The following is a 14,948-nucleotide window of genomic DNA, read 5'->3' as shown; positions in this document are numbered from 1 at the left end:
GAACTGGATACTATCTTATTCCAAGCTTTGCATATCGTAATATGTCTGCAAATCTTAAACAAAATTTGAAGATGGTACTTCTCGGTTTTATCATTTAAGCGGAATTTAATATATGCAGCACTAATCAAATGACAGTGCTATGTATAAAATTACACTATTGCAGTATGGTGCACTCAATTTCATTGATATTGTGAATAATTTTGCATAATTCTAATTATATAATTTGTAAGTTATGTTTCACGAAATTCCAGCTAAAGCGACTGCAACATAATTTGTACTAACCGCTAAATATGAATACTCAAAAATGATGCCGGCTCTTTTGATGTGGGCAATTGAAAAACATTTAAGACTAATGATAGTAGTCTTATTATATCTTCAAAGAATTATTATTGCCAGTAACATATTTAGAGCTACTATAAATAGGAAAATATTGATGTATAATTTGTATTTCGAATCAACTATTCATTGAACAAATTTCAAACTTGTTTCAGCAAAGCAAAACATTAAAACAAAATGCGCGGTTTATTGGTAAGGCAATAATATTCAATTACCATTTACAGGATTCTTAATGTAAAGTTTTTTACCAAATTTCAGGTACTATGCTTTATTGCCTTTTCCTCTGCTGCTCCGAAAGGATATGATTATCCAAATCACAGCGCCACTCCCGCTGAGGGCAGTTATAGTGTACAGCCCTTGATTTCAAAACGCTTCTATATTTTCTCCGGTCCCGTTGAGGAAGGAGTGGAAGTTCAGCATCGTGATATAACAATTGGTACGCCTCGCAAAAACTACAATATAGTTTTCGTCAAAGCACCCGTGGAAAAACAACAAAAAATCAAGGTCCGTGTTATACCTGCTGTTAACGAAGAAAAGACTGCCATTTATGTTCTGTCAAAGAAATCTGATGCTCCGATTGTTGAAACTTTGGTTCAAGAACCTGTAACTACCACTAGTAAACCAGAAGTCGCTTTCATCAAGTACCGTACCAACGAAGAAGCTGAACATTTTCAACGTCATGTCCAGGCTGAATACGATCATTTGGGTGGTTCCACAAGTGTCACAAATGAAGGTGTATCACCTGTTAAATCTGTTGTTGGTGCATTGGATAGTTTCCAGTCAGATGAAGCAAAAGGTTCAGCAGTAGCATCTGCATCATCCAGCGCTTATTTGCCACCCGGAAAGAAGCATTAATTTTTTTTTGTTCATAGATAATTTTTTGTTACGAAATCAATGTTTTAAATACAATAAACACTAATTTCATTTGTTAAAACGTGAAACATAGCCCTCAATTTTTGCACAGCTTAGTTTCAGGATTATAAAGATGTACATATACATATCTCGAAAATCGTTATTTGACATATCGTCGGTGTCATGCTTAAGTGTTCCATACACCATTTGTCCGTTTTGAGATAATCGCATTTTAATGTTTTGCGTCACAACTGCGTGGAGCTGACTAAAGAAAATATTTATACTTTTGACTTGAATTATTAATAATAGTATATAGAACATATTTGCAAAAATATAGAGGAATGTGTATTGGTATATAAAAGCTATAGGGAATTTTTAATAATTAGAATTTTTGTCGATTTGTTCCATATCCGCACTTATGCCATACACATGTGAAATATTGTACACCATATGAAACAAAGTGACAAAAATGTTTCCATCTTTGCCGCAATAAATTAAAAACTTCTATATGGAAAATTAAAGTTCTGATTTTTGAAATGTGTTTTTAAAGTTGTAAGTTTTTAAACAAATAATTTTATAACTGAAAAGAGTTTAATTTTTCGCGTCGATTAGTGGATATATGGGAAACTAGAGCAGACAGGAGGAATCCGACCAAAAATTCTAAAATGGCGTATGGAACACATAAGCATGACTCCGACGATATGCTGTTGACGTATGGTTATTTAGTATGACCATATTTCATATGTTCTCCCGTAGCTTTTCTTAAATTTAGTTCAGAAATCGATTTTCTTGGCCAAACCCCCAATTTGTGGTCGTCACCGATTGTTAATTTTTATATGGAACTAGCTGACCCGGTCCGCGTTGCTGGCCCGTTGTTTGGGTTCTCCGTGTAAACTTTAGTTATCTATCCAGTATTGATACACCCATAATTAGGCATCCCTCTAGAAACTTCATAATATAAATCAATGTTTTGACATAAATTCCATATTACGGTATCCCCCAAATTTAAGATATAAAATCTCTTTTATTATACCCTTCACCATAAATCGACAGTTTAAAGAACTTTGTGTCCCACATATAATGGTCGGTGCACGTCAATTAACATTGCTATATATTGGATTGTTGGTCTCGGTTGGGGTCGTAATTATTACTGCAAAGAATTGGAGGTATAGGTCCACGTTTCCATAGAACGGTACCGGCTGATTTTCGCTATTTTTGAGGATTTAACATCATTATCACACCGTAATGGCTGAAATCTGGTTTTAATATATTTTAAAGAGGAGAACATAAGTATTCGTTTCGACCGAAAGACACGCCTTTTTATTTGCGCTCGGTATGTAACAGTAATAGGTTCACGTTTTGATACAGCTCCCATAAAACAGTACCTCCCGATTTTCGATAGTTCAGAGATATAGCCACTGTTCTGTATACGTCCTCGTTTTGATATAGCTCCCATAGAACGGTGGCGCCTAATTTTCGCTATTTTTGGTGGATTTAACCTCATTCAGCCCGATCGAACGTAACGCCTGTTTTCTTCGCGCTCTATATGCAGTAGTGGTAAAATACCCCTCAGCGAAATGTATGTTCCTTCGGGATATGTATGGCAACATTTATATAATACATAAAAAAATTACTTCTGTAAATTGTAGTTGTTATTATCGAGATTTTGCTGTATTTAAAAAATGTATCTTTACCTAGCTATTCCAAGGACTGAAATCAATGCTCATGAAGTTTCACTTCCCACATTTTGAGATTTTATCAGTAATTATAATATTTTCAAAAATCGAACACGATCGCGGTATTCTGATTCCAATGATGATATTGTATTGTATATCAATAACTTTGTCTGATTTCCAATGGATCTTTCTGGAATTTCGATCTTGTGACATCTCAAGTTATCCGGATTTTACTGTATTCCAAAATGTGGAGTTGATCGCGCTGTCCCACTTATTGTTTAGTGTTCAGCGTTTATAGCGTTTTTTAGGCACGCTTACAAAATTATGTATATTATCTGAAATAATAAATGTTTGCAAATTTTGTGATGACCGCGATATTTCACTCTTCGCGATATTTCACTTCCGCGAAGACCATTCAGGGTCAAGACAGTAATTACAGTAGTATTGCAACCAATCTGTAAACAATACGTTCAAAAATATCATGGACTTCAGATTTAAAAACAAAAAATTTGAAGGATAACCTCCGGTCACTACACTTAGCCGTATTAAAATAGCTCAAGGCCGCGCTATCCCACTTGTTCAAGCTAGTGTTTATATCATTTTTGTGTCACGCTTACTAAAATTATGTATATTAATTGAAATCATACATTTTTGAAAACTTTGTGATGACCGCGATCATTCAGGGAAAACAATCTGTAAGCAATACGTTCAAAAATATCAAAGATTTCAGATTTTCTTAAAAACATTGTGGGGGAGGACCACCGGTCACTACTCCTAGCCGTATAAAAACAGCTTACGACAGTAATTGAAATAATACATTTTTGAAAATTTTGGGATGACCGCGATTTTCACTTCCGCGACGACCATTCAGGGTCAAGACTGTAATTACCATAGCATTGCAAACAATTTGTAAACAATATATTAAAACAAAATTTGAATTTCGCGGTTTTCTTAAAAAAATTGTGGGGAGGACCACCGGTCACTACACTTAGCGGGATAAAAAAATAGGTTGCGACCTATTCTCAGACCTAAAAACTCCACATACAAAATTTCATAAGATTTCCCAATCAATTTTTCGGAATTTCTATATAGTGACATCTCAATTCATAGGGATTTTACTGTATTCCAAAATATGGCGTTGACCGCGTTATCCCACATATTGCAGCCAGTGTTTTAGCGGTTTTGTAGTCACGCTTACTAAAATTAGGTATATTATCTGAAATAATACATTTTTGAATAATTTGGGATGACCGCGATATTTCACTTCCGCGACGACCATTCAAAAAAATATATAGCCTATTTTCACCACCGGTGTTCCCAGTACATTATCTGAAATTTTCAAGAAAATCTATTCAGCCGTTTTTGAGTCTATTCGGAACATACAAACATACAAACAAACAAACATACTAACATACACACATTGCCTTTTATATATTAGATTCGTTTTCCGAAATTACCGAAGCGTTTACACGAAGTGAGCTATTTCTATTTTTTTCTCAGATACTAAATTTTAGTGAAATTCCATATTTAATTGACTAGAACTTTTAGGGAATAGCATGGAACAAAGTTTTACACTTTCTAAAGTTTATTATAATTACTCGTACATCGGTAAAAATACGTGTTTTGCAATATCGTTTCTCATACTGATTATCGTTTTTATAAGTGTGTTTTTCCGTTTGTAACGCATTGAAATAATCATTTGCGACCCCACAAAGTATAAATATTATTGATCAGGATAAATTCTGAGTCGATTTATGCATGTCCGTCCGACTGTGGTAATCACTCGAGTATCCACAAAAATGCACGCAGAAAAATTTATGTTAGAAATAGGTTTGGATCCAAACAAATATATGTTTGGGACCGGTTGCAAACAAATTAATGTTTGGATCCAAACATAATATGTTTGGGTCCAAACAAATATATGTTTGCAACATTTTGTAACATATCTCAATTTGATATGTTTGGGTACCAACATATTTTTTATGTTAGAACATTTTTTTCATGGGTGGAGAGAGGATGATTGTCAACGAGAGTAATAACAGTGCTCTCGCGGCTGTGGATTGCTGTTTTATAATGAAGAGTTGTGTGTATTGTATAATAGAAGACGTAGAAGCGAAGAAGGGGGCTTTGGTGGCGTGTATGTGACAAACTAGTGTGTTTCTTGTTTTGTTGTTGTTAACCAACTTAGGACGAGAAGAAGAAATGAAGAAATTATATGAATTCTATTTTATTTCTTTCTTCGGTGTTTTAGATGCCTTTGTAGAGTCAAGACGGTAAAGTGAGTGAATAAATCAGTGTTTTGTGTTTTCTTAAAGAAATTGTGCTTTTTAGTAAATTAAATGCCCAATACATTTTATAATTGAATCGGAAAGTTGAATGGAATTATTTTATTGGACAAGGAAGAAATCGCATTTAATATTGGTAATTACATACATACTTATGTATATTTGAAATATGGCATATCCATATTTATTTATTACATTACATAATCATTTGATTCTAGATGCCGATTCCCCGCTGATGATTTCATCTATGAGGACAATTTGTATTATTTCACAACAAAGGAGAAGCGTTCAACTACGTTTCTATATATTTTTATACCCTCCACCATATGGAGGGTATAATTAAATTTGTCATTCCGTTTGTAACACATCGAAATATTCGTCGGAGACCCTATAAAGTATATATATTATTGATCAGCATAAAATTCTATGTCGATTTGACCATGTCCGTCTGTCCGTCCGTCCGTCTGTCTGTCTGTCTGTTGAAATCAAGATACAGCTCGCAATTTTAAAGATAGAGAGTCAAAATTTGGTACAGAAGTTTTTATTACATGCAGGATGGTTGGTATTGAAAATGGGATATATCGGTCCACGTTTTGATATAGCCCCCATAGAACGGTACCTCCCGATTTTCGGTATTTTTAAGGTTTTAGCTTCATTATCCTACCAAAATGGCTGAAATTTGGTACGTAGTCTTCTTTAGGGGTATAAAACTTTCCCCCAGAATTTTGTCGGTATCGGTCCACACTTTCATATAGCCCCCATAGAACGGTACCTCCCGATTTTCGGTATTTTTAAGGTTTTAGCTTCATTATCGTACCAAAATAGCTGAAATTTGGTACGTAGTCTTCTTTAGGAGTATAAAACTTTCCCCCAGAATTTTGTCGGTATCGGTCCACACTTTCATATAGCCCCCATAGAACGGTACCTCCCGATTTTCGGTATTTTGAAGGTTTTAGCTTCATGATCACACAGAAATGGCTGAAATTTGGTATTTAGACTTTGTACAGGGGTACTCAAACTTCCCCCTTAACTTTGTCGGTATAGGTCCACGCCTTCATATACCCCCCATGGAAAGGTACCTCCCGATTTTTCGTATTTTGAAGGTTGGGTCTTCAATATTCCACCAAAATGGCTGAAATTTGGTATTTAGTCTTCAATGTGATATAAAATTGTTCGCCAAAAATATGTCTGTACAGGTTCACGCTTTCATATTGCCCCATTTCTGACTAAAATTCGTCGGTATAGGTCCACGTTTCGATATAGCCCCCATAGAACGGTACCTCCCGATTTTCGTAATACTGATGATTGCGACGTCAATATCCAACCGAAATGGCTGAAATTCGTTATTTCGTCTTCCAAGAGTTATAAAATATTCCAGAAGAGTATAGGTCCATGTCTTCCTATATCCCCATAGAAGCGTACTTCTTGATTTTCGGTCTTTTTTAAGTTTTAGCCACATTCTCTTACCGAAATATAGGAAATTTGGTATTTAGTCTTCTTTGAGCCTAAAAACTTTCTGTAAGAAATTTGTCTGTATAGTTAGACGTTTTGAAATAGCCCCCATAGAATGGTGCCTCACATTGTTTTACCGAAATTGCTGAAATTTAGTATTAAGTCTTCTTCATACACGAAAGGAAACTAATTATTCCATTTTACTTCAATACAACTTGTGGTGGAGGGTATAACAAGTTCGGCCCGGCCGAACTTAACGCCGTTCTTACTTGTTTCTTTTTAAAAGTGTGACTATTTACAAATTATTTCAATCAGTTTTTCTTTTATTAAATTGTGTTTGGAATTTTGTATGTACCTATGTGTTTGTTGTTCTTTTGCCTTCCAATAAACAACCTCAACATTTGTGTGTATACTATGGAGATAGCCAGTGAGTTCTTACTGAGAGCAAGTGAGCACACATTTTAAAGTGTTTTACATTGAATTTTACGATCCCTTGCTCTCAGTAAGCGCCCACTGATGCATGTGTTTGTTTTTTTTTGTGCCTTTTGGGTTTGTATTTTTTTTGCACCCAAACATATAAAATGTTTGCACCCAAACATAAAATTGTTTCCACCCAAACATAAAATTGTTTGCACCCAAACATATATATGTTTGCACCCAAACATATATTTGTTTCCACCCAAACATATATTTGTTTGCAGACCCAAACATATATTATGTTTGGGACTGTTGCAAACATATATATGTTTGCTGCAAAATATGTTTGGGACATATGTTAGAGAGGCCGATTTTTTTTGCGTGTGGAGATGAGGCGCTGAAATATTTGGAAGATGCGTCTTTTGTTTGCAGGGATGTCAAATTCGATTATGGGCTATATCGTCCACGTTTTGGTATAGCACCCATATAACGGTATCTCCCGATTGTCTGTGTTTTGAGGATTTTCGGTACAATTTTTACCGAATTAACTGTATTTTGACATTTGAGGTTCTCAGTGGTCATGCATTTTCTCCAACAAATATCGTCAACATAGGTCCATGTTTTGATTTAGCTCCCATATAACGGTACCTCACGATTTTCGGTATTTTGAGGATTTTCCTAAAATGTTAAACATAATTAACTGTAATTTGACATTTGAGGTTCTCAGTGGTCACGAAACTTTTTCAATAAAAATCGTATCGGTATTTTGAGGGTTTTAGCAACACTGTTTGAAGGAACTACCCGATTTCCTGCAGTTACAGAACTGTCAAGATAGGTCCACACTTTGATATAGCCCCATAGGTGGTACATTCACCTGGTTGAATACATTTCTGAGATTAGATAATTTAGGCATTTGGGTTATCCGCTGTCGAAAAATGTTTGCACCAAAAATTGCGGACAGGAAACTAATTGTTTCATTTTAATTAAGAATATTTTATGTATATGATAAATTCAAAAACACACATATTTTGATGCAAAATATGAAAGAACTCCAAATGTTTACATTGACATTAAATTCCTCTGTAATCACTAGACCGAATTTGGTCGTTTTGGATGCATTGGCTAGCTGAAAAGGTTATCTGTCGAACAAAAATGACAAATCCGAAAGATAACTCTTGCAGGGAGTTTCTGGTTGGTCCAAGCTTTGCACATCGTATTATTCATGTATCAGTCATGTATCAGGTGGGAATATGGTCTATATTCGGGACTCTTCTCGGAAGTTTAAGAGTTCTTCTTTGCAACTGCACAATTTTTTTTTTTTTTTGAACATTTGACTGACTACTCAACCAATGTTTAGCTCATGAGCAAAATAAAATATAATTAAAAAAATTAAGGTTCAGTGTTTTATTTAGAAATGCACTTAAAACTAGGAAATAATTTGTTGCTTAGCCTCAATAAATATATTCTTTCTCATGATGGAATCTCTCAAATAAAACGCTTGCCGTTTAATTTTGCCACCGTTTATAATTTAAATGCAAGCGTTTGATTTGAGAGATTACATCAAATTCCGACAAATTATTTCCCAGTTTTAAGTGCATTTCTAAATAAAACACTGAAACTTATTTTTTTTTTAATTATATTTAAATTTTAACTTTTTAGTAAATACATTTTTTGACCACTGAAAACAAAATTATAGTCAACTTAGGCCGAAAAGTTAGATAAAAACTTTAGAATGCCTGAAATCGTGTAGTACCGTTATATAAAGGCTATACCAAAACCTGGACTTGCGTCCATAACTTTTGGTGGGGAAGTTTCTGTACCATTGGGGACTCCAAATGCCAAGTTACAGCCAATACTGGCTAAAAATGAAAATAAAATCCTTACAACCCTTGAAATCGGGTGGTACCACTATATGGGGGCTTGGGGGCTATACCAAAACCAGGACCCATGTCAAAAATTTTTGGTGGAGAAGTTTCTGTACAATTGGGGACTCCAAATGCCAAGTTACAGCCAATTCAGCTTCAAATTGAAGATAAAATCCTCATAATAACTAAAATCGGATGGTACCGCTATAAGGGGGCTATACCAAAACCTGGACCTATGTTCACAATTTTTGGGAAGTGTTTGTATCATTGGAAATGCCAAATTACAGCTAATTTGGGCAAAAATGAAGATAAAATCCTCAAAATAACTGAAATCGCGTGGTACCGCTATATGGGGGCTGAAGGAAAAATTGGGCCATATTCATGTATTGTCATCCAAATCTGAAAAGTGTGCAAAGTTTTAGTCCGATTTGTCAAAATTGAGTTACCAGATTTGAAATGCAATTTAAATAAAACACCGTAAAAACTCTGTAAAAACGTGTGCAAAATTTTAGTGTGATTGGTCAACTGCAAGTGCGTCAAAATTGAGTTACCAGATTTGAAATGCAATTTAAATAAAACACCGTTAAAACTCTATAAAATGGACCAATATTGGTTTTGATTCCATATTCATGTATTGTCATCTAAATCTGAAAAGTGTGCACAGTTTCAGTTCAATTGGTCAACTGCAACTGTGTTAAAAATGAGTTACCAGATTTGAACTAAACGGACCAAAGTAAGTTAAATAAAACACTGTAAAATTCAACAGATTTTACACAACCAGGAATCAGAATAAACGAAAGAATATCTAAAATGTCACGCAAGTTCCATCTTACATTGCAGATGTTTGGGATCTGCGGTAACTTCACTTCTCTCAGGGAAGTGACAGAAAATTGCGAGGTACGCCTATAACAAAAAATTAAACTATGTGGACGATATTTGGTGGAGAAGTTTTGGAACCACTGATAACCTCAAATATCAAATTTCAGGTAGTTCTGTCGAAAATTGTAGCTAAAATCCTCAAAATACCGAAAATCGGAGAGTACCGATATATGGGGGCTATACCAAACCATGGACCAATTATGACGATTTTTGGTGGAGATATTTTGTGACCATTGGGAACCTTACATTTTATATTAGAGGTAGTTTGATCCAAAGATGCAGCTAAAATCCGCCTAATACCGAAAATCGGGAGATACAATTATATGGTGGCTATAGCAAAAAATGAACATATGTTGATACTTTTTGGTCGAGATGATTTGTGACAACTGGGAACATCAAATGTGAAATTACAGGTAATTCGTTCCAAAAATGCAGCAAAAATCCTTAAAATACCGAAAACGGGAGGTACCGTTATATGGGGGCTATACCAAACATGAACCTATGTTGACAATTTTTGGTGGAGCATTTTTGTGACAACTGGGCGCCTCAAACGTCAAATTAGAGGATCTTATATGGGGGCTATACCATGGACCTATGTTGAAATTTTTTTTTATGGGGGCTTTACCAAAACGTGGACAATGTTAACAATGTTTGGTGGAGCTATTTGGTGAGCTTTGGGAACTTCAACTGTTAAGATACTGGTAGATCAGTCAAAAAATTTAGTTAAATCCTCAAAATATCGAAATTCGAGAACGGTGCGCCTTAACTAAATTTAAATGAATGGTGCTTACACCTGGGAAATTTTTGCGGTTTCTGAAACTACAATGTTCAAAGATGAGAAAAATCAAAAAACCAAAAAATGCCGAAGGGATATTCAAATAAATCTCAGCCAAAGTTCACATTTTTAGGGCTTTTTTAGGTTTCACGATTTGGAAACCGCAAGCCCTATTAAAATGGGATTAAAGAAAGTGTTGTAGCAGTGAAAATTCTCTACAAGATTGTACTTTATGATGTTTTCGTAGGTAATAGCATTTTTGTCCCATTTTGATAGGACTTACCGTCGTCAAGCAAACCGTGAGAAACTAACAAAAAAAAAATACCTACAAATGTGACCTTAACTTTTATATCTCAAAAATGATAAAACCTGGGATCAAATCATTACAGTCAATCCTAAAAATGTGAACTTTGACCGCGATTTATTTAAAAATCCCTCCAGTGATTTTTTCTTGCTTTTGGATTGTTCTCATCTCTTCCCATGTGTAAACGGTTTTCATTCAAAGTTAGTTAAGGTGTACCCTGCATGACATTGTTTTGTACAGTCAGTACATTGTCCCAATTTGAACTTCTATATCTCAAAAATGGTAAAACCTACGAAAATACCATTCATGTCAATCTTGTGGAGAATTTTCACTGCTACAACATTTTCTTTAACCCCATTTCGTGAAAACCTAAAAAAGCCTTAAAATGTGAACTTTGACCGTGATTTATTTGAAAATCCCTCCGGCGATTATTTTTTTTTTTTTGATTTTTCTCATCTATGAACATTGTAGTTTCAGAAACCGCAAAACTTCCTAGGCGTAAGCAACTTTAAGGCGCACCGTACGGGAGGTACCGTTATGTATGTCAAATGTTAAATTAGATGTAGTTCGGCTAAAAATGTAGCTAAAATACTCAAAGTAGCGAAAATCGGGAGGAACAGTTATATGGGGCTATACTGAAACGTGGACCTATGCTTAAAAATTGTTGGTTGAGTAGTTTTGTGACAACTGGGAGCCTCAAATGTCAAACTGCAGGTACTTCTGTCAAGGAAGTTAGATAAAATCTTCAAAATACCAAAAATTTTGACAATATTTGGTGAAGATAATTTGTGATTTCTGGAAACCTTAAACCTCAAATTGCAGGTAGTTCGGTTAAAATACCGAAAATAGGGAGGTACCGTTATATGGGGGCTATACCGAGACATGGACATTTGTTGACTAATTTTGGTGGAGATATTTTGTTACCTCTGGAAACCTCAAACGTAAAATTGCAGGTATTTCGGTCAAAAAAAATGTAACTAAAATTCTCAAAATACCGAAAATCCGGAGGTAGGTATGTTATATGGGGGGTGTACCAAAACATGGACCATTGCTGGCGGGTAGCAACACGAAGTGCCTAGAAAAAATATCAGGGGAAGAGGAGAGATGTGAAAGAGCAAGAAACTCAGATGTTCAGGAGAGGATATCAGTCCGAAAATATTACCAGAGTTTAAAACACCAGACTGAAGGATATCGTGCAGGCAGTGGGAGCTGCTGTGCTGCCTGCCGAACTTTTCAAGACCGGGACATACTTATAAGGAGTATGCATCAGTTTATTAGGAAAATTTGGATGCAGGAATGATCGGTGATCGTTGCGTTTGGAAATCTTTTCTTAAGTAGCCTTATCAAATAAAACTTTTTGTTAAGTATAAAAATATCTAAATAAGTAATTAGAAGTTTTAGGTCAAATAAAACACTCTAATGCATGTAAACTGTAATTATATTGAACTGAAATTATTTGACGATGTCTTCGTAATAACGGTATTAAAACCGTAATAGTTTGCGATATATACTTTCGATTTTTACTCTGTCCCTGAGGGCACATTCTTCACATTCTTTTCTGGGCTACTATTCATTAACGTTAACGTTTCATTATATATTGGAAGCAATTTGAAATTTTGACGGTCATTTATGGCTAATGAACGTCTACCGAATGCCATCATTTAAATGACAACTCAATTAGTATCTACAGCTAATATAAATACTATCGATTTTAACATTTAAACTATATTCAATTTTCAACAGCTCATTGGGTAAATTTGTATTGGAATATTCCAACAGAGTTAAATTAAAATGCGTGTCTTCTTGGTAAGTTTTTTTCAATATGTGTATTCTGATCAAGAAATTCTTACTAACCATTTTTCTGATTCTAGGTATTGTGTTTTGTTGCATTGTGTTCAGCTTCGCACCAAGGATATGATTATCCCACCCAAAACAATGCTCCAAATTATGGAGCACAACCCTTGATTACAAAACGCTTCTTCATTCATTCAGCTCCTGAGGAACATGGTGCAGAAGTTCAACAACATGATATTCAAGTTGGCGCACCACGCAAAAATTATAATGTCGTGTTTGTCAAGGCTCCAGTCGAGAAACAACAAAAGGTGAAAGTTCGTGTCACTCCAGCCGTTAGTGAGGAAAAGACAGCCGTTTATGTTTTGTCTAAGAAAGCTGATGCTCCAATTGTTGAAACCTTGGTTCAAGAACCCGTTACCACCACCAGCAAACCTGAAGTTGCTTTCATTAAATATCGCACCAACGAAGAAGCTGAACATGCTCAGCATCATATCCAGGCTGAATATGATCGTCTTGGTGGTAGTACTAGTGTCTCGAATGAGGGTGTTTCGGAAGTTAAGTCTGTTATTGGTATCTTGGATGGTCTCCAACAAGGTTCATCCTCAGGAGCATATTTACCACCCACTAAAAAACATTGATTTAGTAAAAGATCTGTTTAAAATCATTTAAAAAATTTAAAATTTATTTTGTATGTTTGTTAAATATATTATGTTGAAAAGTTTAAAATTTGGTTTCCTATAAAGGTTTGAACTGTTAGCTTTAGTCTATATAAGGCTATTTATTTATGGACAGAGCGCGTGTCGGTTTGTGTCAATTTGCCCAATCATAAATTAGGATCACTGCCTTGTTGCAGCAAAGATTGTCGTCCTCAAAATCCCGAAAATCAATAGGTAACGTTATATGAGGCCTATACCAAGAAATGGACCTATATTGACTACTCAAATTTCATATTACAGTTAGTGTAAGACACTCGTACGGACATTACAAATTTCATTTTCCAAATTTTGCATATCGTAAAATGTCTCCAAGTCTTTTGATAAAGTTCGAAGATGGTCATTGGTCCACTCCTTGGGGTACTGCTCATACTACCGAAATGTGCGTTATCGAAATAATGGTTTTAAGCTGGGTACACATTGTCAGTTTTGAATGACAGTTTTTTTGGTGCTTGCTAGTGTGGCCGTTCATTTTTGTCATAAAAGCGTCCTAAAATGTTTTTTAAACTTTAGCTTTTGTTTATTGAATTCTGAATTCCTCATGTTTGTTTTTTCAAATAATAAAGATATAAATAAATAAAATAATAAGTATGTAATTAAAAAAAATTAAGTAACGGTGTTTTATTTATAAATGCACTTAAAAGTAGAAAATAATTTTGATGATGGAATCTCTCAAATAAAACGCTTGCATTTAAATTAAAACTTGTGATAATATTGAACGGCAAGCGTTTTATTTGAGAGATTCCATCATCAAAATTATTTTCTACTTTTAAGTGCATTTATAAATAAAACACTGTTACTTAATTTTTTTTAATTACATACCTATTTTCTAGTTTTTAGTGCATTTAAAAATAGAACACTGAAACTTAATAATTTTATAATTATTTTTAATTTTTTTGTAAATACATTTTTTTAAGATTTTCAATTTTATTTGTATATACTTGAGATTATAAATGATATTTAATGATGGTGCCCATATAGCGGTACCACCTGATTTAAGTTGTTTTGAGGATTTTGTCTTCGAGTTCCCAGTTGTACAGAAACGTCCCCACCAAAATTGTGTACATGGGTCAGATTTTGAAATAAGTATTTATTTTTTGACCGTTTGTGTGCTTGTGTGTGTGGATGTGTGTAGTAGTGAACAAGTTAGTGAACAAGTTGAATGTGGAAAAGGCAAGTTGAGAAGGGGAAGTTCGGAGAAGGTTGTTTGGAAGTTCGGAGGGGGGTGGAAGTTCCTAACATCCACTTTCATAACACCACCCTTTCGAACAACCTCCACCGATCTTCCGAACAACCTCATTCAAACTTCCGCAAAATCTCCTCCGGACAAACTCATCCGAACTTTCCAACAACTCCTCGGAACTTCCGAACAACATGCACTTTAACTCCTAACAACTTACACCGAACCACCGAAAAACCACCGCCGAACTACCTCCTCCGAACCTTCCCCTCTCAACATGCTCTTTCAATTTTCAACAGAACCCCATAACCAATTTAGGCCGAAAATGTAGATACAAACTTTAAAATGCCTGAAATTGGGCGGTACCATTTATAGGGGCTATATCAAAACCTGGACCTATGTCCACAATTTTTGGTGGAG

The 14,948-nt window shown here is 34.9% G+C and overlaps 2 protein-coding genes across 2 annotated transcripts; both read left to right on the top strand.

Annotated features, from left to right (window-relative positions):
* The first annotated feature begins 513 nt into the window (after nucleotides 1–513).
* LOC141389219 (uncharacterized) lies at nucleotides 514–1,191 on the top strand. The gene is made up of 2 exons (XM_073960449.1): nucleotides 514–528; nucleotides 595–1,191. Exons 1-2 carry the CDS (start codon nucleotides 514–516, stop codon nucleotides 1,189–1,191), a joined length of 612 nt encoding a protein of 203 aa, XP_073816550.1.
* Nucleotides 1,192–12,632: 11,441 nt separating this feature from the next.
* Nucleotides 12,633–13,273, top strand: LOC141389215 (uncharacterized). Its single transcript, XM_073960436.1, has 2 exons — nucleotides 12,633–12,647; nucleotides 12,713–13,273. Exons 1-2 carry the CDS (start codon nucleotides 12,633–12,635, stop codon nucleotides 13,271–13,273), a joined length of 576 nt encoding a protein of 191 aa, XP_073816537.1.
* The last annotated feature ends 1,675 nt before the right edge of the window (nucleotides 13,274–14,948 follow it).

This window comes from Musca autumnalis, unplaced genomic scaffold (genome assembly GCF_047663935.1).
Source record: "Musca autumnalis isolate F117 unplaced genomic scaffold, ASM4766393v1 scaffold_1, whole genome shotgun sequence".
NCBI classification, from domain to species: domain Eukaryota; kingdom Metazoa; phylum Arthropoda; class Insecta; order Diptera; family Muscidae; genus Musca; species Musca autumnalis.
Note: the sequence above shows the minus strand (reverse complement) of the source record. Positions and strands in the feature narration are given on the sequence as shown.